We start from the raw sequence: 27720 nt of genomic DNA, 5'->3' as shown, positions 1-27720 counted from the left end.
AACAAATGCCTACATCCAAAGACATAACATTTTTTGTTTTCTTCTCTAGTCTTCCCAATCTGGTGCTCGGCCAAGAGGTCCTCGCAGTGCCTCCCAGGGTCGTCGGCGACAGCAATGCGGCGGTCACCAGCGTGTAAGTATAAATATTTTTTGCTTTGTTTTTTTGCACTTTTTATTTCATTTCTTTTGTGGAGGCTAATTATGTTATTTTTGTCTTTTTCTTTAACAGCCTTCACAGCGTGCTCCCGACTCTGACGGTGAGGATGGAGGGATTGATGTGGACCGCCTCATCGATCTCGTCAGAGAAAGGGAGCCGCTCTGGAATATGGCTGATCGCCGCCACGCTGACCTGATCATTACCCGACGACTCTGGGAGGAAATCTGTTCTCTCCTTGTGGGCCGCTGGGAGGACCACGAAGCTCGGGTCCAGATTAAAGAGCGTAAGTATATACAGTAACGGTTGCTTGATGTAAACCAGTGTTTCCCGAACTCCAGTCCTCGTGGTCCCCACGGATCATGTGTTCAGGATTTCTATTTACTATGGAAATCCTGAAAACATGACCCCTGGGGACCATGAGGACTGGAGTTTGTGAAACACTGATGTTGTATACTAACCACTCCTTTCTCGTTTCAGGGAACAGAATTGTGAATCGGTGGCGGTCTGTGAGGGATCGTTTCAAGAAGGAGTTCAATAAAGAGATGCGGGCCCCGAGTGGATCTGGAGGACGCAGGAGCAAGTACAAGTACGCACAAGCCCTGTCGTTCCTCCGGGAAACAATGCTCACCAGAAGGTAAATATTACACACCACATGTGAAAAAAAATGTTAGATGTAACTTTTTTTTTTCAACCAGGGCCATACCATGTCAGTATTTTAATTGTTTTTTTTTCTCTTTATTCCACAGCACGGTGAGCAGCACTCGGGAGCCTGCACGATTGGACCCTTCTGAGGCGATCCCTGAGGAGACCGGCACCGAGGGACACTTCGACCGCCCCGGTACATCTGCACCTTCCCAGCCTTCCCACACATTCGACCCATCTGTCCCATCCACCAGCACAGGAGCATCGTGGCCGCCTACATTACATGAAGCTGCTGGTGAGGAGATCGCTTTCCCTTTACCCCACCCTTCTGCCCCTGCCGCCTCTAGTACACCTGCGGGTACTGGGCGGCAGCGGCAGAGGGGTCAGGAAAAGAGTTATGCGCAAGAGTTATTGCATCTGAATGCATCTTTCCAGAACTGTCTCAAAGTCTTGTCAGAGCAAATCTCCGCAGGCTTTCAGCAGATCAACTCCAGCATTCTGGAGGTGAAGACACTTCTGCAAACCATGCATTCAGAAGCAAGATCTTCGCCAAACCACACCTTTTTCAGGTCTGTTGTGGAGCGCATGGCAACACTATCTCCTACCCAGCAGATGCATGTAATGCATTCGTGCCACGGTGCTCTACAGCAGGTTACCTCCCAACCTCCACCTCCCACCACTGTAGTTCCTCCACCTGCACCCCCTCCAGCCACTTTCCATCCTCCCCCTCCTATTACATCTGCACCCCCTCCAGCCACTTTCCATCCTCCCCCTCCTACTACATACCAGCAACCTGCCCAGTACCAGCAACCTCCCCAGTACCAGTCATCTCCCCACTTCCAGCAACCTGCCCCGTACCAAACTCCTTCCCCGTACCAAACTCCTTCCCCGTACCAAACTCCTTCCCCATACAACTTTCCATCAACATCATCTCCTACAGTCCCTGCCCAACCCTCCACTCCACCACCCACCACCTCTTCTGCTTCCCACATGTCCACCCATTCTGTACTTTTTTTCCACACCTTCACCTCTAACTGTTCCTTCCCCACCACGATCCCAGTCCTCTCTCCACACACCCAGTGTCGAAGTGTCCCGCAGCCCCTCCAGCAGTATTTCCACCCCACAGTACACAGAATTGTAATGTGTGTTTTTTGTAATAAAAATGCCCATTGGGTTTAAAACCTTTATTAAAAAAGTTTTTTGCACTTTAAAAACATTTTACAAAAAAAAAAAAAATTTAAATAAAAGTTAAATTATCGTTTCACAATGGTTGTCTGTCATTTCTTTCTGCGGCGAACTATGTTTTAAAAAAAGGTTAAATACAGGGTATTTCAAAGGTAAAAAGGTATTCAAAACCAGGTATAACTGTGGGTAAATTTTAGCTTTTTGCCACAGTTGTGTTCCTGGTTGTGTTTGAAGCAAAGTATTTCACCGAAAAAGTTGTGTTTATTGTTGGTGATTTCCTACCAATGTACACAACTTTTGTTAAAAGGTGAAATACTTTGCATAAAACACTACCAGGTACACACCTGTGGCCTAAAGGTAAAAATAGTAAGACCATGACAAGATAGCCAACTTTGGTTGGCAAAGGTATATACTGTTGGTCCAGAAGGTACACAAGTTAAGGGCAAAAATCTCTCACACTCTGTCATCCCAGTGTACTCTGCCTTGAGGTGACATAAAGTATAGTGGAAAATTGTCCCTGAAACCGTCACAGAACTTCTAGTGGTAATATTTCCAATGACAACATCCATCTTCGCCAGTAACTTGCTCTTCTCTCCAACCTGCACTTTCTCCTCTACAACCTGTCAAAGAAGGGCTGTAGGAACATGCTATATCTAGTTTTCCAGTAGCCAATCCCGTTCGGAAGGCCACAAGGGTCAATTTTAAAAACCGGATCCGGCGTAATCCGTCGAAAAACGGATAGAAAAACGGATAGAAAAACGGATGAACCGGATGAGACGGATCCGGTTTTGTCTGTCAAGAACAAGACGGATCCGTCAGAAAACCGGATCCGGCACTTCAGGTTTTACAAAGCATTTGCCGGATCCGGCATTCCGGCACGACGCCGGATCGCGCCTGACGCCGAAAACCTGATGTGTGAAAGTAGCCTAAGGCTACGGTCAGACAGCCATAGACAATTATGAAAATGCCACTTATGAAAATGACACTCTGATCACACCCTTTTAGAATTTGATCCGAGTGTCAGCACAGTGTGCTCCAACCCTCTCTTGGATGAGAGAATTATAGCACAGGTGAGAAGAAGATAGAGAACGACATTTTTCCATCTTCTCCATTTTGTGAGTCCACGGTAATCGGACTACACTTAGATGTCACCTGTGTACTGTCCGATGTCTTTCTCGCACCCATAAACTTGAATTGAGAGAAAGAGAAATTAACAGTTGACAGTGATTTTTGAAAGTCAGAGCTGTATCCATAAAATGGTCCAGAGGGATTTAAGTGGTTCTGGAAACTGTAGAAGACCAGTAACTATTTTACTATACATACTGTACAGATATTACTGATCCCTAACATTTTTGTATTCAAGTTTCCTCCTATTTTTTGTATTTAGTTCAGAACACAACACCTGTTTTACAAATAGAGCTGCTGATTCCTTTTCTTCCCCGGATCCCATAGTCCAGATCTTGTAATGTGGATACGGGCGCAAAAAAAAGTGAAGACTTGGCATCAGCTGCGCTGCTCATGCTGGAATGTTGCCACGAGAGTCCCACCTTACTGGATTCAGATGGTCTTATGGAGCGATTTAAGCAACACATTTTTATATTGGATATTACATTACATACAATAGTGTATATTTCTGACAAAGAGGATTGGTCTGGTTCCAAATTTCATTGATTCTAACACTAAATAAAGAAAATCAGATCCAAGATCGTGGCGTCATTCCAGCAGCAGCGCAGTCGATGCAAAGTCTTTAGTTCTTTTTGCTCACATCCAAATGATAAGATTATTCATTCCACCTGAATGAAGCCGAATATTTACACTTTCGTGCACTTTGCTGTCATTCACTTCATTACAACATGTTGTGCTAGTTAGGCTACTTTCACACATCCGTTTTTTTAAATCCGGCATGATGCGGCGAATTTTGTGTAAACCGGATCCGCAATTGGATCCGGTTTTTTCACATAGAATATAATGATCGCCGCATCATGCCGGATGGACATGCGGCGCCTCCGGGTTTTGCCGGATACGGCAAACATGCCCCATCCGGCGTCTGCAAAAAACGTTGGCTGCAACGTTTTTTTGCAGCGCCGGACCGGCTTTTTCAACTGCGCATGCCCGGGCACTATGAGTTTTAACCCCACAAGTGCCCGGCGCGCATCTCTCTCTCTCTCTCCCCCTCCCCTTCTCTCTCTCTCTCTCTCTCTCCATACGCTCCATACCTTTCGTTGGCTGGCTCTCTCGTCCCCCGCTGTCTCTCTGGCTGCTCTCTCGTCCCCCGCTCTCTCTTCGGCTGCTCTCTCGTCCCCCGCTGTCTCTTTGGCTGCTCTCTTGTCCCCCGCTGTCTCTCTGGCTGCTCTCTCGCCTCCCGATCTCTCTCCGGCTGGCTCTCTCGACCCCCGGTGCTGCGGCTCCTTTAAATGTCCTCCAAGCCGCATCAGGGGCCGCATGTACATCCGGTGTCACCGCTGCAGGCCGGATCCGGCGGCCCGGCTATTCGCCGCAGGCCGCCGGACCCCTGACACCGGATGTCTGAAAGAGGCCTTAGCTGCCTATGCCAAATTTGACTTTTTAACTTTTTTAAAGCGTTTGTAGCAAAAATCACAGACTAAAAATCCTGATCTGTGCCAGTATTACTGGTCCTTAACAAGCGTCATTGCTATGCAGTCTTGCTAATCCATTTCTCTTCCTTTCTGATTCTGCACAATCAATGAACACTCTGTGGATTTACACCCGCAACGCGTTCATTATTCTGCATGGATATTTTTTTTGCTGTGTATGAATGGTGTATAAAATAATACCGTACATTAATTTGCATTGACTGCACAACAATGGCAAATTCTGAACATTTTGGCATGACCTCAGAATATCACACATACTAATTAAAGCAATCAAAGGTCCTGTTCACACTGGCAACATGGCTTCCATTTTTACCAGATCTGTGATGTATTTTATTATGGTCCCTCATGATCTGTTATGAAATGTTATCTATTGATTGATGAGCATTTCATGTATTTTTCCTGGATCAATTACACAGTGCGCTATGCTATTCTGATAAATATGACGTACAGGAATATAAGTGTGAATAACCCAAGTTTTTTAGTATTCTCAGTTAGGCCCATCATCCCCAATATACACTACCGTTCAAAAGTTTAGGGTCACTTAGAAATTTCCTTATTTTTGAAAGAAAAGCACAGTTTTTTCCAATGAAGTTAAGATTAAATGATTCAGAAATACACTCTATACATTGTTAATGTGGTAAATGATTATTCTAGCTGCAAACGTTTGGTTTGTAATGCAATGTCTTCATAGGTGTATAGAGGCCCATTTCCAACAACCATCACTCCAGTGTTCTTATGGTACTTTGTGTTTGCTAACTGTGTAAGAAAGCTAATGGATGGTTAGAATACCCTTGAAAACCCTTGTGCAAGTATGCAAGCACAGCTGAAAACAGTTTGGCTGATTAGAGAAGCTGTAAACCTGACCTTCCTTTGAGCTAGTTGAGAATCTGGAGCATTACATTTGTTGGTTCCATTAAACTCTCAAAATGGCCAGAAATAAAAGTACTTTCATGTGAAACTCGACAGTCTATTCTTGTTCTTAAAAATTAAGGCTATTCCTTGCGAAAAATTGCCAAGAAACTGAAGATTTCTTACAATGGTGTGTACTACTCCCTTCAGAGGAGAGCATAGAGTAGAAAGAGAAGTGGGAGGCCCCGCTGCACAACTGAGCAACAAGAGAAGTACTTTAGAGTTTGTAGTTTGAGAAATCGATGCCTCACAGGTCCTCAACTGGTAGCTTCATTAAATAGTACACGCAAAATGCCAGTGTCAGTGTCTACAGTGAAGAGGCGACTCTGGGATGCTGGCCTTCAGGGCAGAGTGGCCAAGAAAAAGCCATATCTGAGACTGGCTAATAAAAGGAAAAGATTAATATGGGCAAAAGAACACAGACATTGGACAAAGGAAGATTGGTAAAAAGTGTTATGGACAGACAAATCCAAGTTTGAGGTGTTTGGATCACACAGAAGAACATTTGTGAGACGCAGAACAACTGAAAAGATGCTGGAAGAGTACCTGACACCATCTGTCAAGCATGGTGGAGGTAATGTGATGGTCTGGGGTTGCTTTGGTGCTGGTAAAGTGGGAGATTTGTACAAGGTAAAAGGGATTTTGAATAAGGAAGGCTATCACTCCATTTTGCAACGCCATGCCATACACTGTGGACGGCGCTTGATTGGAGCCAATTTCATCCTACAACAGGACAATGACCCAAAGCACACCTCCAAATTATGCAAGAACTATTTAGGGAAGAAGCAGGCAGCTGGTATTCTATCTGTAATGGAGTGGCCAGCGCAGTCACCAGATCTCAACCCCATTGAGGTGTTCTGGGAGCAGCTTGACCGTATGGTACGCAAAAAAGTGCCACTCAAGCCAAACCAACTTGTGGGAGGGGCTTTTGGAAGTATGGGGTGAAATTTCTCCAGATTACCTCAGCAAATTAACTGCTAGAATGCCAAAGATCTGCAATGCTGTAATTGCTGCAAAGGGAGCATTCTTTGACGAAAGCAAAGTTTGAAGGAAAAAATTATTATTTCAAATAAAAATCTTTTTTTCGAACCTTGTCAATGTCTGGACTAGATTTTAAATTAATTTGGCAACTCATTTGATTAATAAAAGTAAATGGAGAACACAAAAATTGTCTGGGTGACCCCAAACTTTTGAACGGTAGTGTATTTATTGACTTTCATTTTGTTTTTATTTCCTTTTTTTTTTAGCTTTTTTAATATGTTTGTACACTTTTAGCAGGAAGCTGAATTTGCGTGAAAAAGTTGGTTTGTTTGTTTCTAACCCTAGTGTTGTTAATGGACCACCATAAAAGCTATAATGTACCGTAAATGTGAAATTATTCTCTTTATTTAGAAACTGCTACTGTGCTTTTTTGGGGACTGTACAGTTTTTTCTTCTCTTTCTAATGGTTGAATGAAGCTTTGCTTGGGAGAAATAGGACTCTTGTCATCCAGATCCCATAATAGGAACATTGCTCATGCAGCGTTACCATCGGCAAATGGAACAAGAACGACAAGGGAACAGGGAAACGGAGGAGGGAGGTTTCTACGGCGGGAACATTGATGGGCCTTTTTTTTCTGGTCAACTCTCCAAGACTTCCCTAATCAGGACATTGATGTGCAGCAGTATCAACTTTAGACTCTTATACAAGCTAATGTGCTTGTGTGAGCAACAAAAGGATGACCGGTAATGTTTGATCAGTTTGGGTCCTACCTATTAGACCCGCACTGAAAAGCACAATGAAGGTAGGAAAGCAATAAAAGCTTCAATGGCCTATCCTTAGGAAAAACCATGAGTATTAAAGTCCCAGAAAACGCCTTCTAATTGTAAGTAAGTGTCTCAGGATTGGGTAAACCAATAAAATGATGATCTATATATATATCACAAAGTATAGTTTTGCTGATCTGTTGTGTAAATAGTTTTGTTTCTCCATTTCAGAACCGTTCCGGAGCTGTGAGCCAACTGCAGTATGAACTCGGGAAGGTGCTATGTGATGTTCACGCCTATGATGGTGTCGTCCTTGCTGGGTAAGATCAAAGAGGGAAAGCAAAGTATTCCTGTATTGGAACCCAATTCCTTATAAATTCATTACCTAATTTGTTCTGTGTAACATTTTAGTTTCTAAAATACTTTTGTTGTTCATATTGTCCTAATTATTTGAGACAGATGATGGGTTACTTGGTTGTCATCTTGTCTGACTGATATTCATTTAGCTGGCTACAAAAAAAACCAAACCCAAATACTTATAATGACATTTACTGGAAGTACAGTAATAGATATACGGCACTCTTGTAGAGACAGTTGGGTGTTCGAGAAGGGGTCCACACCGTTAGATAAGAAATACAAAGATATTTGTCACTCCAAACTGTAGACAGATCACGTTTTCATTTTGGCAGTCCAACAAAAAATAATAGTGTAACGTTTCGATCCCAGGATATGGTCCTTCTTCAGACACGGATGCAGTAGAGATGAGGACAGCGCTGAAGAAAAGCAATCTTAATTGTATTGTGCAAGGCACCAGCAACCTTTTCATATTTCAGTGACCTTATAATTAGAAGTAGATTAGAGGAGGGTCCGGGTCCTAAGACCTCCACTGATCAATCAAAAACCCCTTAAGCGCTGTGCAGCTCACCAGACATGAGCATAAAGCTCCTGATGCTGAGCGCACACACACACACAAACCAGAGTGCAGTTTTATTAGTAAGCATGGCTTCGTAGCCTAGCTGTGCACTCTGCTGAGCTGCTCACCTCGGGAATTTTGAGGTTCCCCTCAAAAGGGGAATTTCAGGAATAATCTAGGCCAAAAAGATCAGATCTATCTGGAAATCCCAGTCACAATTTAGGCTCCTTTTACGGTTTGATACATTTGTATCTGGAGTTCCATATTTCTGTTCTGCCATAGAAAAGAAAAACAAGTTAATGTAGGGAAAGGATCTGTCAGTGATAAAACAAAGGGCACCTGATGGACCTCATTTTCGATAAAAAGGACTAACAAGTTCCATCATGTCTGTCATTTTACTGTGCTGGTAAAAATGATGGGATCTGTGGCGGAGCGTCTTGCACAGATGTGAACAATAACGGAGTGTTCACGTTTATTCTTTGCATCCTGACCTCTACAAATTGTAAAATAAAGAAGTGTTCAGGATGCTTTTTCTTTGTTTTCTACGGCAATATTTTCAGTTGTCACAAATTATGACTGGGCTCTCCTCTGGTGTATATATATATATATATATATATATATATATAGTGGTGTCCAGCTACAGGAGCTGACAGTATGTGACTGTATGGATATATATGGGTCTCTTGGAAGGAGTGAAGTGTTGGGGTGCCCACCACACAAGTAGTTTTCTAACCATTGATCTTACTGTGATGCTGTTCAATATCAGGAATCCTCGCAATCCCAAGAATTCCAAAACCTAAGGTAATTGAGAACTTTTACCTGTATCATATTTCAAGTATTCACATCCAACTGAAGACCTCATCTCTCACCCTCTTCACACAGACAGGAACTCTCTAGTATATAGCGCCTCTCCTCACAACACAACATCCCCAATCCTGGAAAGGAGCAGCTCAAGAAGACTCAAATTGAACTACATTGCTGGGGGCTTCCCTACTAGAAATGCTGAAAAGTGGAAGGCACTATGTGTAATATCGGAGTTGGGAGCCTCTGATGGGTTGTCTATAGAGCTGGGAGTCTTTGATAAGTTGTCTGAAACTGGACATGGTACAAGACATCTCATTTCCTGCATAGATAGAAATGAGGAACCGTGCCGACGCTGTGAGCAAGCTGGGTTAAAAATCATAGTCACTGGGTTATTTTGTGTTTTTAAATTCTGCTCCCCGATTGGTCAAACACAGCTGCTGATGGCTCTGAATGCCCAAAATGAATTAATCAGCATCTTATTAGGAGCAGTTCTCCCATAAGAGTTCTGTATGATAGCCATATTTATAGTGGTATGTAAAAGTTTGGGCACCCCTGGTCAAAATTATTATAAAACTGTTATTGTGAACTGCAACAAGTTGCAGATGAAATGATCTCTAAAAGGCCTAAAGTTAAAGAAAACACATTTCCTTTGTATTTTAAGCTAAAATATATATATACCATATATACTCGTGTATAAGCCGAGATTTTCAGCCCATTTTATTGGGCTGAAAGTCCCCCTCTCGGCTTATACATGAGTCATATACCTGGGGGTCGGCGGGGGAGCGGGGGTGTCAGAGATCATACTTACCCCCCCCCCGGCGCGGTCTCTACAGCGCCCCCGCTTCTCCCATGGTCTCCCTTCCTGCCTTCAGCGGTCACGTGGTACCGCTAATTAAACTCAGGAATATGCGCATATTTATGAGTTTAATGAGCGGTACCACGTGACCGCTGAAGGAAGGAAGGGAGACCGTGGGAGAAGCCGGGCTGCAGAGACCACGCCAGAAGAGGTTAAGTATATCCAATATTCACCTGTCTGGGGTCCATCGCTGCTCACCGCTGTCTGCTGCATCCTCTGTCTGTGTCGTTTAGGAGCAAAGGGCGCGGTGACGTGGTTAGTGCGTGCTGCGCCCTCTGCTGGCTGAACAGTCACTGACACAGGAAACTGCAGACAGCTGTGAGCAGCGATGGACCCCGGACAGGTGAATATCTCAGGTGCCGGATCCTGAGCAGGAGAGGTGAGTATGGCTTTTTTTGCAGCAGCAGCATATGGGGGCATAATAATATATGGAGCATCTTATGGGAGCAGCATATGGGGGCATAGTCTATGGAGCAGCATATGGGGGCATAGTCTATGGAGCAGCATATGGGGGCATATTCTATGGGGCAGCGTATGGGGGCGGCATATTCTATGGAGCAGCATATGGGGGCATATTCTATGGAGCAGCATATGGGGGCATATTCTATGGAGCAGCATATGGGGGCATATTCTCTAGAGCAGCATTTGGGGGCAGCATATGGGGCATAGTCTATGGAGCAGCATATGGGGGCATAGTCAATGGGGCAGCATATGGGGACATATTCTATGGAGCAGCATATGGGGGCATATTCTATGGGGCAGCATATGGGGGCATATTCTATGGAGCAACATATGGGGGCATATTCTATGGAGCAGCATATGGGGGCATAATCTATGGAGCATCATCTGGGGCATAATCTATGGAGCATTTTATGGGGGCATAATCTATGGAGCATCTTATGGGGGCATAATCTATGGGGCATAATCTATGGAGCATCTTATGGGGCATAATCCTGCCACCTCAAACTCAAAAATATTTCCCGGATCAGCTCATTCCTCAACCTCGAAACCACAAAAACACTAGTGCATGCTCTTATAATCTCCCGCCTCGACTACTGCAACCTCCTACTCTCTGGCCTCCCCTCTAGCACTCTGGCTCCGCTCCAGTCCATCCTACACTCTGCTGCCCGACTAATCCACCTGTCTCCCCGCTGTTCCCCAGCCTCCCCATATGCCAGGCCCTTCACTGGCTTCCTATTGCCCAGAGGCTCCAATTCAAAACCCTAACCATGACATACAAAGCCATCCACAACCTGTCTCCTCCATACATCTGTGACATGGTCTCTAGGTACCTACCCGCACGCAATCTTCAATCATCTCAAGATCTCCGTCTCTACTCCCTTATCTCTTCTTCCCACAACCGCATACAAGACTTCTCCCGTGCTTCCCCCATACTCTGGAACTCTGCCGCAACACATCAGACTCTCACCATCCTTCAAAAAGAACCTCAAGACCCACCTGTTCTGACAAGCCTACAGCCTGCAATGATCCTCGGTCTACTGAACCACCGCATGACCTGCTCTACCCTCTCCTACTGTATCCTCACCCATCCCTGTAGACTGTGAGCCCTCGCGGGTAGGCTCCCCTCTCCTTATGTACTTGTGTGTCCCTTGTCTTACACATGTTTCTTATACTTGTCTATATTTCCCCTTTTCACATGTAAAGTGCCATGGAATAAATGGCGCTATATAAATGCATAATAATAATAATAATCTATGGAGCATTTTATGGAGCAATAACCTATGGAGCATCTTATGGGGGCATAATCTATGTAGCATCTTATGGGGGAATAATATATGGAGCATCTTATGGGGGCATAATCTATGGAGCATTTTATGGGGACATAATCTATGTAGCATCTTATGGGGGCATAATCTATGGAGCATTTTATGGAGCATTTTATGGGGCATAATCTTTGGAGCATTTTCTGGAGCATCTTATGGGGAATAATCTATAGAGCATTTTATGGGGGAATAATTTATGGAGCATCTTATGGGGGCATAATCTATGGAGCATTTTATGGTGGCATAATCTATGTAGCATCTTATGGGACCATAACCTTTATGGAGCATTATATGGGGCATATTATTCTATGGAGCATCTTATGGGGCCATTATTAACCTTTGTGCAGCATTATATGGGGTGTATTTTGTATAGAGCATCTTATGGGGCCCATCATGAACTGTATGGAGCATTATATGAGGCTTATATGGGATTCAGTATGGATATTCAAAAACATTTAACCTACTGATGTCTTAATTAATTTTACTTTTATTGGTATCTACAGTGCTGTGCAAATTAATTGGGACAAAGCATTTTTTAAGTAAAATCGTAAGTTGGTTACTAGTCAGTGATTCAAACCAGTTTTAATTGCTTTGAACAGGTGTGAGTGCCTGTTCAAATCAGTTAAAATTGGTTTGAATCATTGACTGGTAACCAACTTACGATTTTACTTAAACAAATGCATTGTCCTAATTAATTTGCACAGCACTGTATTTTTATTTTTGAAATTTACCAGAAGCTGCTGCATTTTCCACCCTAGGCTTATATACGAGTCAATAAGTTTTCCCAGTTTTTTGTGGCAAAATTAGGGGGTCTGCTTATACTCTGGTCGGCTTGTACACGAGTATATACGGTATTTTCATATTTTACATTCTAAAAATTAGTAAAAAAGAAAATGGGCTGATGCAAAGGTTTGGGCACCCTGCATGGTTAGTACCTTGTAGCAGCACCCCATTTTGAAAGTATCACAGCTTGTATTTGATATGTTGCCAGCCATGAATTTTTCAATTCTTGTTTGAGGAATTTTCATCCATTGCTCCTTGGAAAATTCTTCCAGTTCTGTGAGATTCTTGCGTCGTCTTGCATGCACTGCTATTTTGATGTCTAACCACTGTGACAGAGTCACTGATGAAGTGATGGAGGGGAGATACGTGTCACTGCGCATGACGACATCAGTGATGTAAAACCAGAATAGTTTCTTCCAGCACACTGCCTGTTGAGGCGGTTTATATAAAGTTTTATGATGATTTTAGTAGACCTCGATAGAGCGGGTGGGATTGGGTCCACATATGTTCACCTGCTGTACATGTACTGCAATTGTCGTGTCTCTTCCTTTGATGTGGGCTCTAGCGATGAGTGCACTTTTATCCAGACGCATGTCAGCTGACATGTGCCCTAACAGCCGCGGGTGGAATCGCGATCTACCTGCGGCTGTTAACCTGTTAAATGCCTCTGTCAAACTATGAAACATTTAATGTGATCATGCCAAAAGCGCATCAAAAATCCCACCCATAGGCGCCCTTGTCACATGACTGGGGGTCACCGATGGGTTGGCATGACAACCTGGGTTCAGCAGCAGACCCCTGTGTTTGTCATTACCGGATTGCTATGAGCACTGCCCAGCAGTCGGCACTTATAGCAAGTGAACATTTCTGCTACATAGAGCAGGGTTGCAGCCCTGTTCTATGTAGCACAAGCGTTCGGATGATCGTAGCTTCTAGCCTCCCATGGGGCTCCTGGCCACCCATTCAAAATAAAACAAAACAAAAATACACATAGTTGGTATCGCCGCATTCAGAATCGCCCAATCTATCAATATAAGAAAATAATTAATCTGATAAGTAAACGGCTTAGCGGAAAAAAAAGTCAAAATGCCAGAATTACATTTTTTTGGTCGCCGCAAAATTGTATTAAAATGCAAAAACGGGCAAAAGATCTTATCTACACCAAATGTTATCAATAAAAACATCAGCTCAGCATGCAAAAAATAAGCCCTCACCCAACCCCATGGAGATGCTATGAGTCTCGGAAAATTGCACTTTTTGTTTTTATTTATTTTTTATTTTTTTTAAACAAACTTTTGGACTTTTTTTCACCATTTATATAAAAAAACAACCTATACATGCTTGGTATCTACAAATTCTTAATGACCTGGAGAATAATAATAGCAGGTCAGTTTTAGCATTTGGTGAACATGGTAAAAAAAACAGTTGTGGAATTGCACTTTTTTTTTTTACAATTTCACCGCACTTGGATTTTTTTTTTCCCGGTTTCCAGTACACGATATGGTAAAACCAATGGTGTTGTTCAAAAGTACAATTCGTGGGGGTGTGGCCTAGGCACCATCAAGAGAGGAAGCTTCTTCCAGGGGCTCCTGACCTCAAGCCTGGAAATCAACATCCATCGGCCACACTGTTGCTGTAAATCATCTTGTCTTAACGTCTAAGCCTCCATGACAGTGTGCTGCGCCTGGTGGACCACAAGAAAATAGATTTTACAGACTGTGAAGGGATCTCTGGAACCTGAGCCTGGAGGCCTGGTGAGTGTGACAGGCCTGTGCTTCCCCTGAGAGCGAGGGCCTGTGATTTGCTCCCTGCACTCCTTGCTTCCCAAATACCTAACAGCAGAAAGGCCAGTGCTTTTATCATCTCCCAGAAGTTTCCCTAATCCTTTCCTGCTCACAGCCAGATTAAGGAGATTCCCCCTGAGCAGAGTGGTGATTACTGCACACGCTTGCAACAATAGACCTGTTCTCACAGTGTGGGGGCTGGGACAGATCTTTCTTCTCTGAGCAGGCACAGCTGAGTGTGTGCTACTGTCACCCTCCTCCATAAAAGAAGATAAACTACTTCTTTAGAATCCCATCCTTTCTCCAGTAACAGCACACAGTAGAACAATAAGACATTTATCAGAGACAGTGTCTTTTTTGCATGTTTCTCCTCTCTACTAATATCACAGCCCTGACTGTGTTCCTGCTTTTGCAACATCATCACTGGGTTGTACTCTCGGGTGCACTGTTCTGGGCTTGTCCCACACCTAACCTTGTTATGCTGGACCTAAAATGAGGTGACGAGCTCCGGCACCACCAGACATAAAGCGGCTCATATCGGCTATCACTGACTCTCCTGACCGCTGAGGCGCTTACTGCTGGCATCGTAGCACGACTGGGCACATGATGACCCGAGGTAGATCTCAAAAGAAGGCCTCTCCTCCTCGCCTGCCAGATTTCTTCCCGCGGTCACAGACCGCACATGCTGCAGGGAAAATGGCGGCGGCTTCTCCCTCCAGATCATCACACTCCTCCCGTGGTTCCCGTGACTCAGAAAGAGGTGAGGCCTCAGCAGGAGCACAATATAGCAGCTCCGCACCTATGACCAGGGGGGATATGAAGGAATTCCTCACATCTATACGCGCCTCATTAAAAGAGGATATGCAGGATATGTTGAAGGAGATAAGAGGAGACATTAACGCTTTAGGGGCCCGCACGGATCATTTGGAAAACAAAATGTCCGAATATGTCTCTGTAATTAACGCTCTGGTGGATGAAAACCAAGCTATAAAGGGCAAGTTAGAAGGGGCGTTTGATAAACTGCACGACTTAGAGGACAGATCCAGGAGGAACAATATACGTGTGAGAGGAATCCCTGAAGATGTTGCAGATAAAGATTTAGCTGCTTTCCTCCAGAATTTTATGCAGGCTGTCCTGCCCTCACTTTCCTCTAGAGATCTACTGACGGATAGGGTACATAGAACACCCAAGCCCAAGCATCTAGATCCATCTCTTCCTAGAGATATCCTTGCTAGGATTCATCTGTACACTACTAAAGAGACATTCCGGCGGCAGATAAGGAGCCCCCCCGATCTACCCCCTGAATTCCGGGATCTCCAGGTCTTCCCGGATTTGTCAGCTGCTACCCTGGCCAAAAGGAGAGAATATGCCCGTGTCTGTAAAGCTCTGAGGGACACCAACATACGTTACCGATGGGGGTTTAATCCTGTGCGTTTGATTATCACATACGAAGGACGCACAGTCGTCTTCTCACCCAAACAGGCAGAGGAGAAGCTTACGGCCTGGAAAATACCCTTTGCTCCCAGACCTGCGCATACAGGAAGGAAAATAGCCTCGGACTGGTCAACGGATTGACAGTGTCACATGGACAGTGTCTGGACTGCTGAGCTCTCCTACTGCACCCCTTAGTGGGCCTTTGGATTGTGAACCTCTCTCTTCCACCCCTCCACGCAGATTTTGTTCTGCGGATTGTCTGGACTGTTCCCGACGTTCCTACAAGGATTACCTATGTTTTGTTTTTTTTGTTTTTTTCTTTTTCTTTTCCTTTGTTTTTACTCCTTTTTATTTTTTGGTTCTTTTTACTCTGTTCAGCATACATTAAGAGTCTCCCCCCGATGTGACTACATACTTGCCCTTCCCCTTTCTTCCCTCCAGGTTTTTTCTCTCCAAATCCCCGGGCATTCTCTGTCTATATTGATTTTTGATTGCTATTATGGAACTGGCAGTTATTTGTATGTAAGTTTCGGCACACCATTGGTGGGGTCACTGGATAATACTGGCAGTATAGACTTTAGTATAATGGTACCATGAGTTTACAAATTCTTTCTTTGAATGTCAGGGGTTTAAACTCCCCTGAGAAGAGATCTATGATGTGGAGGGAGGTGAAGCGGTCAAAAGCAGATATTATCTGCTTGCAGGAAACCCATTTGTTGGCCGAGGATAATTTCAGGCTTCGTCATCCCCTCTTCCTGCACATTCTATTTGCTAATGGCCCAACCAAAAAGGCTGGTGTGTGCACCATGGTGAAAAATACAATCGCTTTTAAATTGATAGCGCAAAATAATGACCCCACGGGTAGATGCTTAACTATTACGTGCCTACTGAATGGTGAGTTACACACGTTGACAAATCTTTACGCTCCCAATGAGGGACAACATAAATTCCTGAGAACAACCCTTCATGAAGTCTCTACGAATGTGAAGGGTAGTAATATAATATGTGGTGACTTCAATCTCCCCATGCATGTGGACCTTGATTGCTCTTCTGGTAGCAGACGACCTAGAGGGGACTTGACTCTCCTCACAGGCGAATTCCACTTGCATGATTATTGGAGATATTCACATGCATCTGAGAGGGATTATACCTTTTACTCTTCCAGGCATTCCACATACTCTCGTATTGATTATTTTCTAACAGACAGTGCAACTCTGTCCAGATGTAGATCCGCAACTATAGGCTTAATAACATGGTCTGATCACGCTCCCATCACTCTGAGTCTTACTTTGGCACACCAAGCTAACACAGCCTTTAGGTGGCGATTAAACGACGCATTGCTGCTGAATAGGGAGGTGTTGGGTAGAATCTCCTCGGAGTTGGAACATTACTTTCAGATAAATGATAATGGAGAGGTTTCTGATGAGACCTTATGGTCGGCACATAAAGTAGTGATTAGAGGTGTGCTCCTCCAACAAGCTTCCTACCTGAAACGGAGGAGGGAGAGTGGCAGAGAGGTATTACTCTCCCGCCTGCAATATTTAGACACTATTAACAAGTCTGCTCCCACGCCTTCCATCTCTGAGGAGATCTATCAAACTAGGTTTAAATTGAGAGAAAATCTCTTGGCTAGATATGCACATAACATGAAGAAATTCAAGACTAATCTATATGCTGCAGGTGATAGGGCGGGTGCACTCCTGGCACGCAGAGTACGCAAGAGGGAAGCTAAATCAAGAGTGGACCATATCTTAGATAGAAATGGGAAGGCCCTCAGAAACCCTCAGGACATAGTCCAGGCCTTTGCAGAATATTATACCGGCTTGTATAATTTAAAAGATGACCCTTTTACCCCCCAACCGGATCACCAATCTATCTATAAATATCTAAACTCTTTAAAATTACCCCGTATCACATCTGAGCAGCTAAACTACCTTAATTCTCCCTTCACTGATTTAGAAATTAACTCGACGATTAAACAAACTAAATCTCATAAGGCCCCAGGTCCAGACGGGTTGACGAATGATTATTATAAATCCTTTCATCTGCTGTTGACTCCATATTTGCAGAGATTATTCTCGGTGTGGAGAGACTCGGGTACTGTTACGGCTCCTGGTTTGGAGGCTACCATATCTACCATACCCAAGCCTGGGAAACCCCTCACACGCCCTAGTGACTTTAGACCCATTGCTCTGCTCAATTCGGATGTCAAAATATTCACTAAAATTATAGCGTCCAGACTAAAGCTTATCATTCCAACTATAATTTCGCCGGACCAAGTGGGTTTTGTGGCTGGACGTGAGACGAAAGATGGGGTGCGGCGCATGCTGAATCTGATTAAAATAGCCGAGCTGTCTGGCCTGCCCAGTGCATTCCTGTCACTTGATGCTGAGAAGGCTTTTGACAGGGTGCACTGGGGGTACCTTCGGGCAGTATTGGAGAAGTTTGGACTGTCAGGCCCCATATTCTCAGCAATCTGTGCTATGTACACGACTCCTTGTGCCAGGGTCTTGACGTCCGGTTTTTTATCTGGTTCGTTTCAGATCACGAATGGCACTCGTCAAGGTTGCCCACTCTCTCCTATTATCTTTGCACTGTGCATGGAGCCGCTTGCTGAGCGCATAAGAACTTCTATTAATATCACCGGAATCAGGGTTGGACAGATGGAGCACAGAATTGGCCTATATGCTGATGATGTTGTCCTGTCCTGTGTCAACTTGGAGACATCCTTGACAGCTATTATCTTGGAACTCGGGGAATTCAGTAATGTGTCATATTACAGGTTGAATCCCACGAAGTCCTTGTTGTTTCCGGTGGCGGTTCCATGCGCGGCCAAGTCAAAAATGGAAGCAGAATTTCCATTTACATGGATGACAGAGGGTATCCCGTACTTGGGAGTTATATTGACGGGTTCTGAACAGATTGTCGAGAAGAATTTCTCTAAGTTGATCACACAGGTTAAGTCACAACTTGACCATTTTCACATGGTTATGACGTCCTGGATTGCAAGGATTAATGTTTTCAAAATGATGATCCTGCCTAAAATACTGTATCTCCTTAGGTGTATCCCATTAAAAATCCCCAAACGTTTGATTTTGAAATTACAAACTATGTCATACAATTTTATTTGGTCACACAAAAAATCTAGAATCTCTAGGACCTTGATGTACTATCCGTTCAAACGGGGAGGGCTGGGAATGCCGAACCTCCTGCTGTACCATAGAGCGGCCATACTAACTGGACTCAGAGATTGGTGGCAGGCGGACAAAGACCATAGATGGCTCCAAATAGAGAACTACTATGCCAAAACTAGATCTACCCGCACAATTCTTGAGGCTGAATCAATTGCAATCACTGTTTATTCCCCTACCTTACCAACCATGAAAACCACGCTCCACTACTGGAGGGCACTGGTCCCTTCCCTGATTAAATTATCTCATGATTCCCTATCCCTAAAAGCCCTTGAGACACACATCCCATTTCTTAATCTCCAGCCTTGGGTTGATGCTGGAATCGTAACATTAGGGCAGATATTGGGTGACACTGGCCTTGTCCCCTTTGACCACTTGGCCTCTAACTTCCCGAATATCCGAAGATATTTCTATCAATACTTGCAAATACGTCATCTACTTCATAATTCCCCAAACTCGCCTTTTCTCAACTCACATTTAAATAACAGGGTTAATGGTTATTTCTTGTTGCCTGACTCTGGCCCGAAGGGAATTTCAATATTATATAAAGCCTTAAACGACCCAGCAGAAGATGTTAATCTGCCATATATGATCAAGTGGGAACAGGATTTGAACTTCCTATCTGACCCGATAGACTGGGAGGGGGGGCTGGGTGAGGTGTTACGGGTATCTGCCTGCGTCAATCATCTCGAACAATTAAAAAAAGTACACCTTAGATGGTATCAATATCCGGTTCAGGTGGCTCACTATGACCCTGCCGGGTCGGACAAATGTTGGAGGGGTTGCGGTCACAGGGGAACTCTGGAACACGCCTGGTGGTCGTGTCCAATTCTTCGGCCCTGGTGGAGAGATATGGACCTTTTAATTGCACAGGTCTTGGGGATCCAGCTGAATCTGTCACCTAGGCAGGCCATTCTTCACATTGGCCTGGAGGAAATTCCACACATACTTCGAGGTACACTATCACATATTCTAATAGCTGCCAGGTTATTAGTCGCCTCAAGATGGAAAGACACTAATTCTCCCAATATTAGTGAATTAATTGACAAACTTAATGTCCACTGCCAATATGAACTCGCCTTGGCTCACTCCATGACTGCCAAAACCAAAAGACAGAATATTTGGCACCCCTGGTTACATAGTGGTCATTCCTCTATTAACCCGCTCCACCTTGTTTGACCGTTTACTTGAGTGGGAATAAGTAAGCATCATTGACATAATATTCTCATTTTGCCATAGTTTGCCAGGAACCCTTGTCTATAACTGAACTGCTAGACAGTGCCTTGTGAATGCCTATACTCCTTTCCTCTTCCCCCTATTCCCCTTACCGTTCCTACCCCCTCCTCCCACTTCTCTCCCCTACTTCTTTTTCTTTTCCTTACTTATTTCTGGTCATTTTTGGTTAACCTCTGTTACTGTTATTACTGTTTGATGGCACTGTATTGTTTTGAAAATCTTTAATAAACACTAATTGATAAAAAAAAAAAAAGTACAATTCGTCATGGCCATATTGATGGAAAAATGAAAAAGTTATGGCTCTGGGAAGAAGGTAAGCAAAAAACAGAAATGCAAAAGCGAAAATGGGCTGCAGCATGAAGGGGTTAAATCACTTTAGTTAGCTGGACAGCATGAAAATAGGCTTGTTTGGAATTAACTTGCTTTTTCTATCTGCTGTCTTTCTGCAATGAAAGCTTTTATTTTTCATAGTGTACAGCTTGTTTCGTTGGAGCTTAGCCTCTAATGTCTGTCCAGATTATTGCCATGAATGTGTAGTAGTTACATTCCAGGTGAGAAGTTAACTCCTAACATATCAGTCAGCTCATTGATTTCTGTACAGCAATTAACTGCTCACTGCCTTTCTCTCAGCTCGGAGCTCTTATCAGTCCTGCAAAATTCCTCCCAGCTTTGCATCAGCAGTTTCCACAGCAGTTTTAACCAGGTCTCCCACTTTCCTGTGCTGTGTGTTTAAAGTCCCTGTTATCCCTATATGTAATTATAGTGACTCAATACAAGCATTACCAGACCATTAATGTGTTTGCATATCAATTCAAAAGCTGATTTCTCAGTAATGGAGGATTAGACTGGTCATGTAAAGATATTGCTGGACTTCTGTTTGAAAAAAGCTACATGCACATGTAAATTGTTTAGGGTGTGAAATTCTGCTGACAGAGTTCCTTTAGAGTTCAGAAATGGATAGAATTTGGGTTAGTTATTGTGTAAAGATATATTTATTTGATATATTCTCTTTGATTTTAGGCAACATTTATGTTGTCTGCACCATTTTAATTAGGAAATGTGTAAATGATTTACTTTATAATTTGCATTTTGTTTTAGGCTGCAGTTTACATTAATTTAGTCTCTTATTTTTAGCATTATGCTTAGATCACGTGTACAACTTAGGGTTTTGAAATGTGATTAATTTAACACATTTGCTCAAATTTTAGGCACGCTATAGAATTCTTTATAAACCAAAGAGAGAAAAAAATGGACACTAGAGCGTATCAGAATTATGAATAATCTTTATTATAAATTCATAAAAACAAAGGTAGATAAAAACTGATTAGTAACAGTGGGGGATGGCAGCGACACAAAGTGCCACGTCCAAACAGGAGTCACAGTCTATGGGATAAGTAGATATATCTAGGTAGAAATGGAAATCAAGGAGGGAAAAAACACCACAATGGAGGCTGTTATGAAAGAAATCAATCATATAAAGGGATTCATGACAAAATGTACACACATATACAGTAGATCCTGTGGGGCAGTATTAAGTGCTTGTGCAAAGGATTAATTCATAATAAATCACTGTTGAAAGTAAATAAAGCCAGCCACAGGATATATATATTATATAATAAATACAATTTAATGATATCAGGCCATAATTGTGGTCTAAAACCAGATGTAAATACACCCAAGTATTCAAATAAATTAGAGAAATATTAAATAAATATAGTCCAAGTGACTGACCTTTAGGTGGATGTGGATGAAGCAGGCCCCCAACGCACGTTTTGTGTATAACTGCTGAGTTTCATCTAATCTATGGAATAAACAACAATTAGAAAATCATTATGTATTGTTTATGAAATAACCCTCATGACTCCCCTTATAACGACCCCATTTCCTTTATGTAGGTTTGGTGATTACCTGCAAATCTTTTTCTGATTGGCAGTTTGGTAATCTGGAGAGTCAGAACTGCATGGGAAGGTTCAGAGCAACTGTCTGAGCCAATGATGAGATAGGAGGTCTGTCTCGGAACACTTCAGATTTCCTGTAAATGCTAAGCTAGCTAAGCTCTAGTCACAGATTTCAGCTCTGTCCTAATGACGTTAAGCCAAAAAGAAGTCAATGAGTAATATCTAAGAAAAATAAATAACCATTAATCATTCCTTGTACATTCCAAATTGCATATTTTGTGAACTTATGAACAGATGCTTTAAATACAAAAGTTATTAAGGGTTACAAATCTGAGTGCAGTTGTTTTGCAGTCCACACGCGTTCGTGGAGTTTAGTTTTAAATGTGTAACTTATCTGATATAATATGTCTAACTAATCATCTCAGCTTCCCTAATGCATGGTTCTAACGTAACAAGAATTTGGTCGAATTTTTACTTTGCCTTTTTATTGAAAATAAAATGTTAAAGTAAAAGAAGCGAACTAGTATTCTAAAAAGAAGGAACTTGAGAAACCCCTCCATTTTGCATGGTGATAGTCTTATTTTTTTATTTTGTTGCCTACTGTGCTGACATCTGTATATTAATACACTTGGCTTGTGCCATGCTGCAGCACTGCAGGTAAATGCAGAGTAACGAAAACTCCGGCAGCAAAGTGGAGAGAGGGCTGAAATCCTACTCAGAGCAGACCAGCAGAACTGCAGCGAGGCTACCACCAGGTGGCAGCAGAATAGTCAGACAAGCCGGGTCGATACCAGAGAAGTAATACCAAGGGGAATCCCAAACACAGAGTCAGAGGAGTGCCAAAAGTTCAGTACCAGTCCGTAGCAGAAGTACCAGAAGGAAGAGACAGAATCAGGTCAGAGCCAAAGCAGAGTCGAGAACCAGGGAATCCAAACACACAGGGACACACAGAGTCAGGACGGGTAGGAGAGGAGTGCACAGATACTGGCAAAGTCAGCTACACGCGCCGTAGGCAGGAAATATAACTGGCACTGCCTGCAGGATGCAGCGCAGAGAAATAGCAGACCCGACACCGGAACGAGGCAGAGAAAGTTAACCTCTGACATAACCAGATCGGGAAAGGAGAGACAAGACCCAAAACCCGGTCTGGATCATGACAGCTTGTAAATAAAGCCCATAAGGAGGTACCTAAATGTTTTTGGACACCACTGGGCTTTATATTTCAGGTACAGAAATGCAGCATTACAAAATCTGGGAATTGAACATTCGTGTCTTAGGTGAATCTAGTGAAGTTCAAATTGATTTGGGACATGATCAGTGAGAGCACGGCAAGCAGATTGCTAGATAATCGTTTTTGATGCATTTTTTTTTTTTTTGCATAATTGAGTCTAGTTGATTTCATGCTTTTGAAATGTACCTCCAGTGCAATTTTCCTTTTTCACTCTTCACTTTGTCTACCTTTCCTTTTTACATTGAAGGTTGTAGACATTTAAATAACTGAATAACTTTCTATCTACATAATCTTCTTTTTGTCCTTACTACCCATATACAGCATTCTTACTATTTTTTTTTTGTACGTATAAAGTAGACAATAGGGTTGAAACTGTAGTTTTCATTTAGCTTATGATTCTCCAATTTTATTTTTTTTTACATTTTCTCTTCAATAATCTTTGTTTATTAGGATAAAGAATCCTCCGAAGTGCTGATTTACGTATTGATTTTATACAGTTTCAGAATCTGTTCCTCCTGAGACTATCATCTGTGAATTGCATGGATATAAGAGTAATGTGTTTATACGGAGAGGCTGAGAGAAGGAGAATCTTGTGTTGATCATTAAAGTTTCATCAGGCGGTTACGATGCTTGTTTTCTGGGTCAGACCTCCAATCCCTTTTCATTTGAGACACAGTTGGCTGCGGTTACCTCACTCCCAATCAATGTTGTATACACTGGCCTTTCTACAGTTACATCTCCCGCAGGAGCTTCTTAAAGCCGCAGGGCTTTCTGTCTATTATTTGGAGAACATGATATCTTTTTGTATGAGTTCACTTTGGGACACAAAGTTTTTTTGTGCTCCCTAGGTGTCACATTATTTATATTTGTAATTTTTTCATCATTTTTTGTGTGCATAAAGTGATTGGAATGTAACAGTGATGACAAATTGTTGTAACTCATCTACTTTGTTTCATGTACCTTTCAGACCGCATATAGACATATTACTGTGCCATTTAAAGGCGTTTTCCAGGACTGTGGGCTTATGAACTAACAACCAGGTAGTTGCTAACTACCTTTCCATTCTGCCATGTCAAACTGTGGGGAACCAGCTATCAATCAGCATGACATCACCAGTCCGTCAACAGAGCAGCGGAAGATCTGCTCTGTTGACATGGAGCAGCAGAATCTCTGGCAGGAGCAGTCCTTGATCGCTCTGAGCCAGCACAAGGCATGTAGTTATAAATTGCCTGCCTGTTAGTTCTTAGGCCTATAGTAAAAAAAAAAAGTAACTGTTCCAGATAACCCCTTTAAAGCAAATTTCTCCCCATGTCTTTAGGCTTTGCTTGACTGCTGTATATATGGATGCACAGCGGCATGTCAATTAGGCTAGGTTCACATTTGCGGTTGGGAAGTGCTATTTTCCCAGCAAATTTTTTAATGTACACAAGCCACGCCCAATGGGCGTGTCTTATGTAAATTAATGCGTATGCAAACGCAAAGCGTACACATGTGCTTGCGTACGCATGCGTTCCCATAGACTGTAATGCTTTGTTTAGATGCATTCCTTCCGCAAGCGTCCACATGCGTTTGGAGGTGGCAATTTGCCGCCTCCAAAATTGCAACATGTTGCATTAGCTGCGCCCCACCGCACAACCCGAAATGACGCATGCGTAAGCAAACGCAGTTGAACGCATACAAACGCTTGTACCTGCGTCCACAACGTTAAAGATAGGAAAACACGACGCATGTGGATGTATGCGTCAGAAATGCTGCAGACACAACTGCAAATGTGAACCAAGCCTTACTGTTAGAAGAACTGATAGCGGTTGAGAGGCACTTTCCTTTTGTGAATACTCTGTATTCATAATTACAAGACCATTGTATTCTTTGACTTGATATAATGAAGTATTGAAGTATGTAGAACAAGCTATCCAACTATTGCAGGTTCAAGTCAACTGTAAGGACTAAAAAAAATAAAATGAGCAATGTAAAACATTTTTTTTAAAGAATGCTGCAGATAAGCCCTGAAAGGTGGTAGCCGTAACTTGTATCGGCCAGACCTGATGACAAATTCGCTTTAAGACTCATAGAGCATGGTGAGAAGGAGTGGGTGATCCATAGTGTCAAAAGATACAGAATGATCCGTGAGCATCAGAAGGGAGTAGTGATCGTTACATTTAGCTGTTAGTAGATCGTTAGAGACTTTAGTAAGGACCGTTTCAGTAGCGTGTAAAGGATCAAGAAGTGCGTTATTTGAGAGATGGTGGATCAGGCAAAAGTGAACCAAGCGTTCCAGGAGTTTAGGGATAAAGGAGAGATTGGAGACTGGTCTGTAGTTAACAGAGCAGTTCTTGACTACTGATGCCTTTTTTTCAGTGGAGGGGTTATGACGGAAAGGGGAGGAAAAATTCCCTCAGGAAAAAGAAAGGTTTGATGGGTAGTGACAGCCAGGGAGAGGGACTGGAGGAGGTGAGAGGGAAAAGGGTCTCAGATGCAGATGGTAGGTTGAAAAAAATACCAAGGATGGTTTTATGTAACCTGGTCAAAGATGGAAAGTGAACTTGATGAAGTGCGGTAGCGAAAAGGAATCCATGCTATTTGGGGATTGGGAAAAAAAATGCCAGTCTCATATGTTCAATTTTTTTTCTTTAAATTGTGAACAGATTGTCAGCCCTTGGTTATGATGGGGGCCTGCACTTTATCATTGAGGATGGAGTAAAATGTGTCACAAAGAGCCGTTTTGGATTGTTGACTAGAGTGGTAATGAGGGTGATGGTCACTTGTTTGGCAAGATAAAGGGGCAGAGTTATGTTTGAGTATAAACATTCCATATTTTTATATTACCAAAGTATTGCCTATAACAGTATCTTGGTCATAATAGTGTCACTTTTGCCACATCAGTATAGTAAATAACATAAATGGAGCCTTATAGGGTTCATGTTAAGAATTATTTCTCCCATCCAGCTACCTATTTCTTTTGCAGTAGGTTTCCCGCATTGGATGCTTCTTTTTTTCCATATGCTAGTCATCTTTATTTCTTGTCCAAAGACATGACATCACCATTAAATGATCATATTACCAAACAAAGAATGGGTTCCAGTTACAGTAAGTGTTCAGTGAATGCTGACAACTTCACCCTGAAGCATGGTAGAGGCAGGGAGATGGTAAGATATCTTTACAGAAACCAGTCGTCTCATCACACCTGACCCCTTTGCTATCTCTTTCAAAGGAGCTTTCAAATGTCTTGGGGGTTTTGTAATGTGAGATGTCGGTTACCTCAACGAAGAGCGTTGGTCACTTAGGATCCATATGCAATAGTTACCTTACCACATAGAGTAGTTACCTATACTTCTAGTAAATGAAATGGCATGTCCTACATGGCTTGGTTCTTCTCTGGTGCTTGAAGTAGCTTTAAGACCTGACAAAACCAGAAAAGTTCTGCTGCTATAATTTAGTACATTATAATGTTCAATAAACTTTTATCTGTCTTTCAGTTCCTGCTACAATAACTGATAGTAGCTATGTTCTGTGTAATTGGATGGACAGGAGTTACCAGAATTTCTATTAGGTTACCCCCAAAAAATGGCTCCTGACACCAAATACAGTGAAAAGTAAAACTTTGGACAGCTCTGGTCAAAATTAATGTTATTGTGAACAGTTAAGCACGTTGAAGAGGAAATGATCTTGTCAAGGATGACAGCGGAGAGATCACACAGATCCCAGCGCTGCCACCAATTGTCAAAGTTCACAGCCAGGGGGCTCACATTGAACCATGGGTAATGAATCACAGGTCTTAATTAGAGATGGTGTACTTTGTGAGCCATATTAAATGGATTTGGTTTCTTCTGGTGCTGAAGAGGTTAACAACCAGTTGTATGCTGGTCAGAAACATGCAGCTCCATTTCAGCTGCTTCTGATCTGGTAATTAAATCTTCCTATATAAACTAGACTGACCTTCTTGTCCCTGCTGGTGAAAGATTTGTCTTCCTGTGCTTTGTGCTAAAGCTAAGTGTTTGGAGTATAGTTCTTGTAGAAGTGTTTTGTGGTTTGCTGTAGCAGGTGTGTGTTTATCTCCTGGTCCCTGTTCCACTTAGTTTATTTCTCCTTTTCCCTTTTGTTTGCTAGTTGCATATGCAAAAGTTTGGGCCCCTTGCCTGGTTAGTAGCACCCCCTTTTGCAAGTATCATAGCTTGTAAACGCTTTTTGTAGCCAGCCAAGAGTCTCTAAATTCTTGTTTGAGAGATTTTCATCCAATCTTGCTTGGAAAATTCTTTCAGTTCTGTGAGATTCCTAGGTTGTCTTGCATGCACTGCTATTTTGATAACTAGCCACAGATTTTCAGTTCTGTTCAGATCAGGGGACTGTGAGGGCCATTGTGAAACCTTTAGCTTGCGCATTTTGAGGTAGTCTATTGTGGACTTTGACATGTGTTTTGGATCATTATCCATTTGTAGAAGCCATCCTGTTTTCAACTTCAGATTTTTTACAGATGGTTTTGTGGGTGACCAGAAAAATGCCCGCAGGAAAAATGCCCGCAGGAAAAATGCCCACAGGAAAATTGACCACAGGA

The 27720-nt window shown here is 42.8% G+C and overlaps 1 protein-coding gene across 4 annotated transcripts in view; it reads left to right on the top strand.

The window, feature by feature from the left end:
- FBXW8 (F-box and WD repeat domain containing 8) overlaps window positions 1-27720 on the top strand; it is a 235416-nt gene that overhangs the window by 68343 nt on the left and 139353 nt on the right. For all 4 annotated transcript variants that reach the window (XR_012227014.1, XM_073560929.1, XM_073560823.1 and 1 more), the window contains one exon: window positions 7486-7574. Coding sequence is in view for 3 of the 4 variants with exons in the window: in XM_073560929.1 (XP_073417030.1) it covers window positions 7486-7574 (89 nt within the window). In the remaining variant the exon portion in view is untranslated. The remainder of the gene's footprint in view (window positions 1-7485; window positions 7575-27720) is intronic.

This window comes from Dendrobates tinctorius, unplaced genomic scaffold, assembly GCF_039654945.1.
Source record: "Dendrobates tinctorius isolate UK_male_01 unplaced genomic scaffold, ASM3965494v1 ptg000003l, whole genome shotgun sequence".
Classification (NCBI taxonomy): Eukaryota; Metazoa; Chordata; class Amphibia; order Anura; family Dendrobatidae; genus Dendrobates; species Dendrobates tinctorius.
This window is presented reverse-complemented; position numbering and strand designations above follow the sequence as displayed.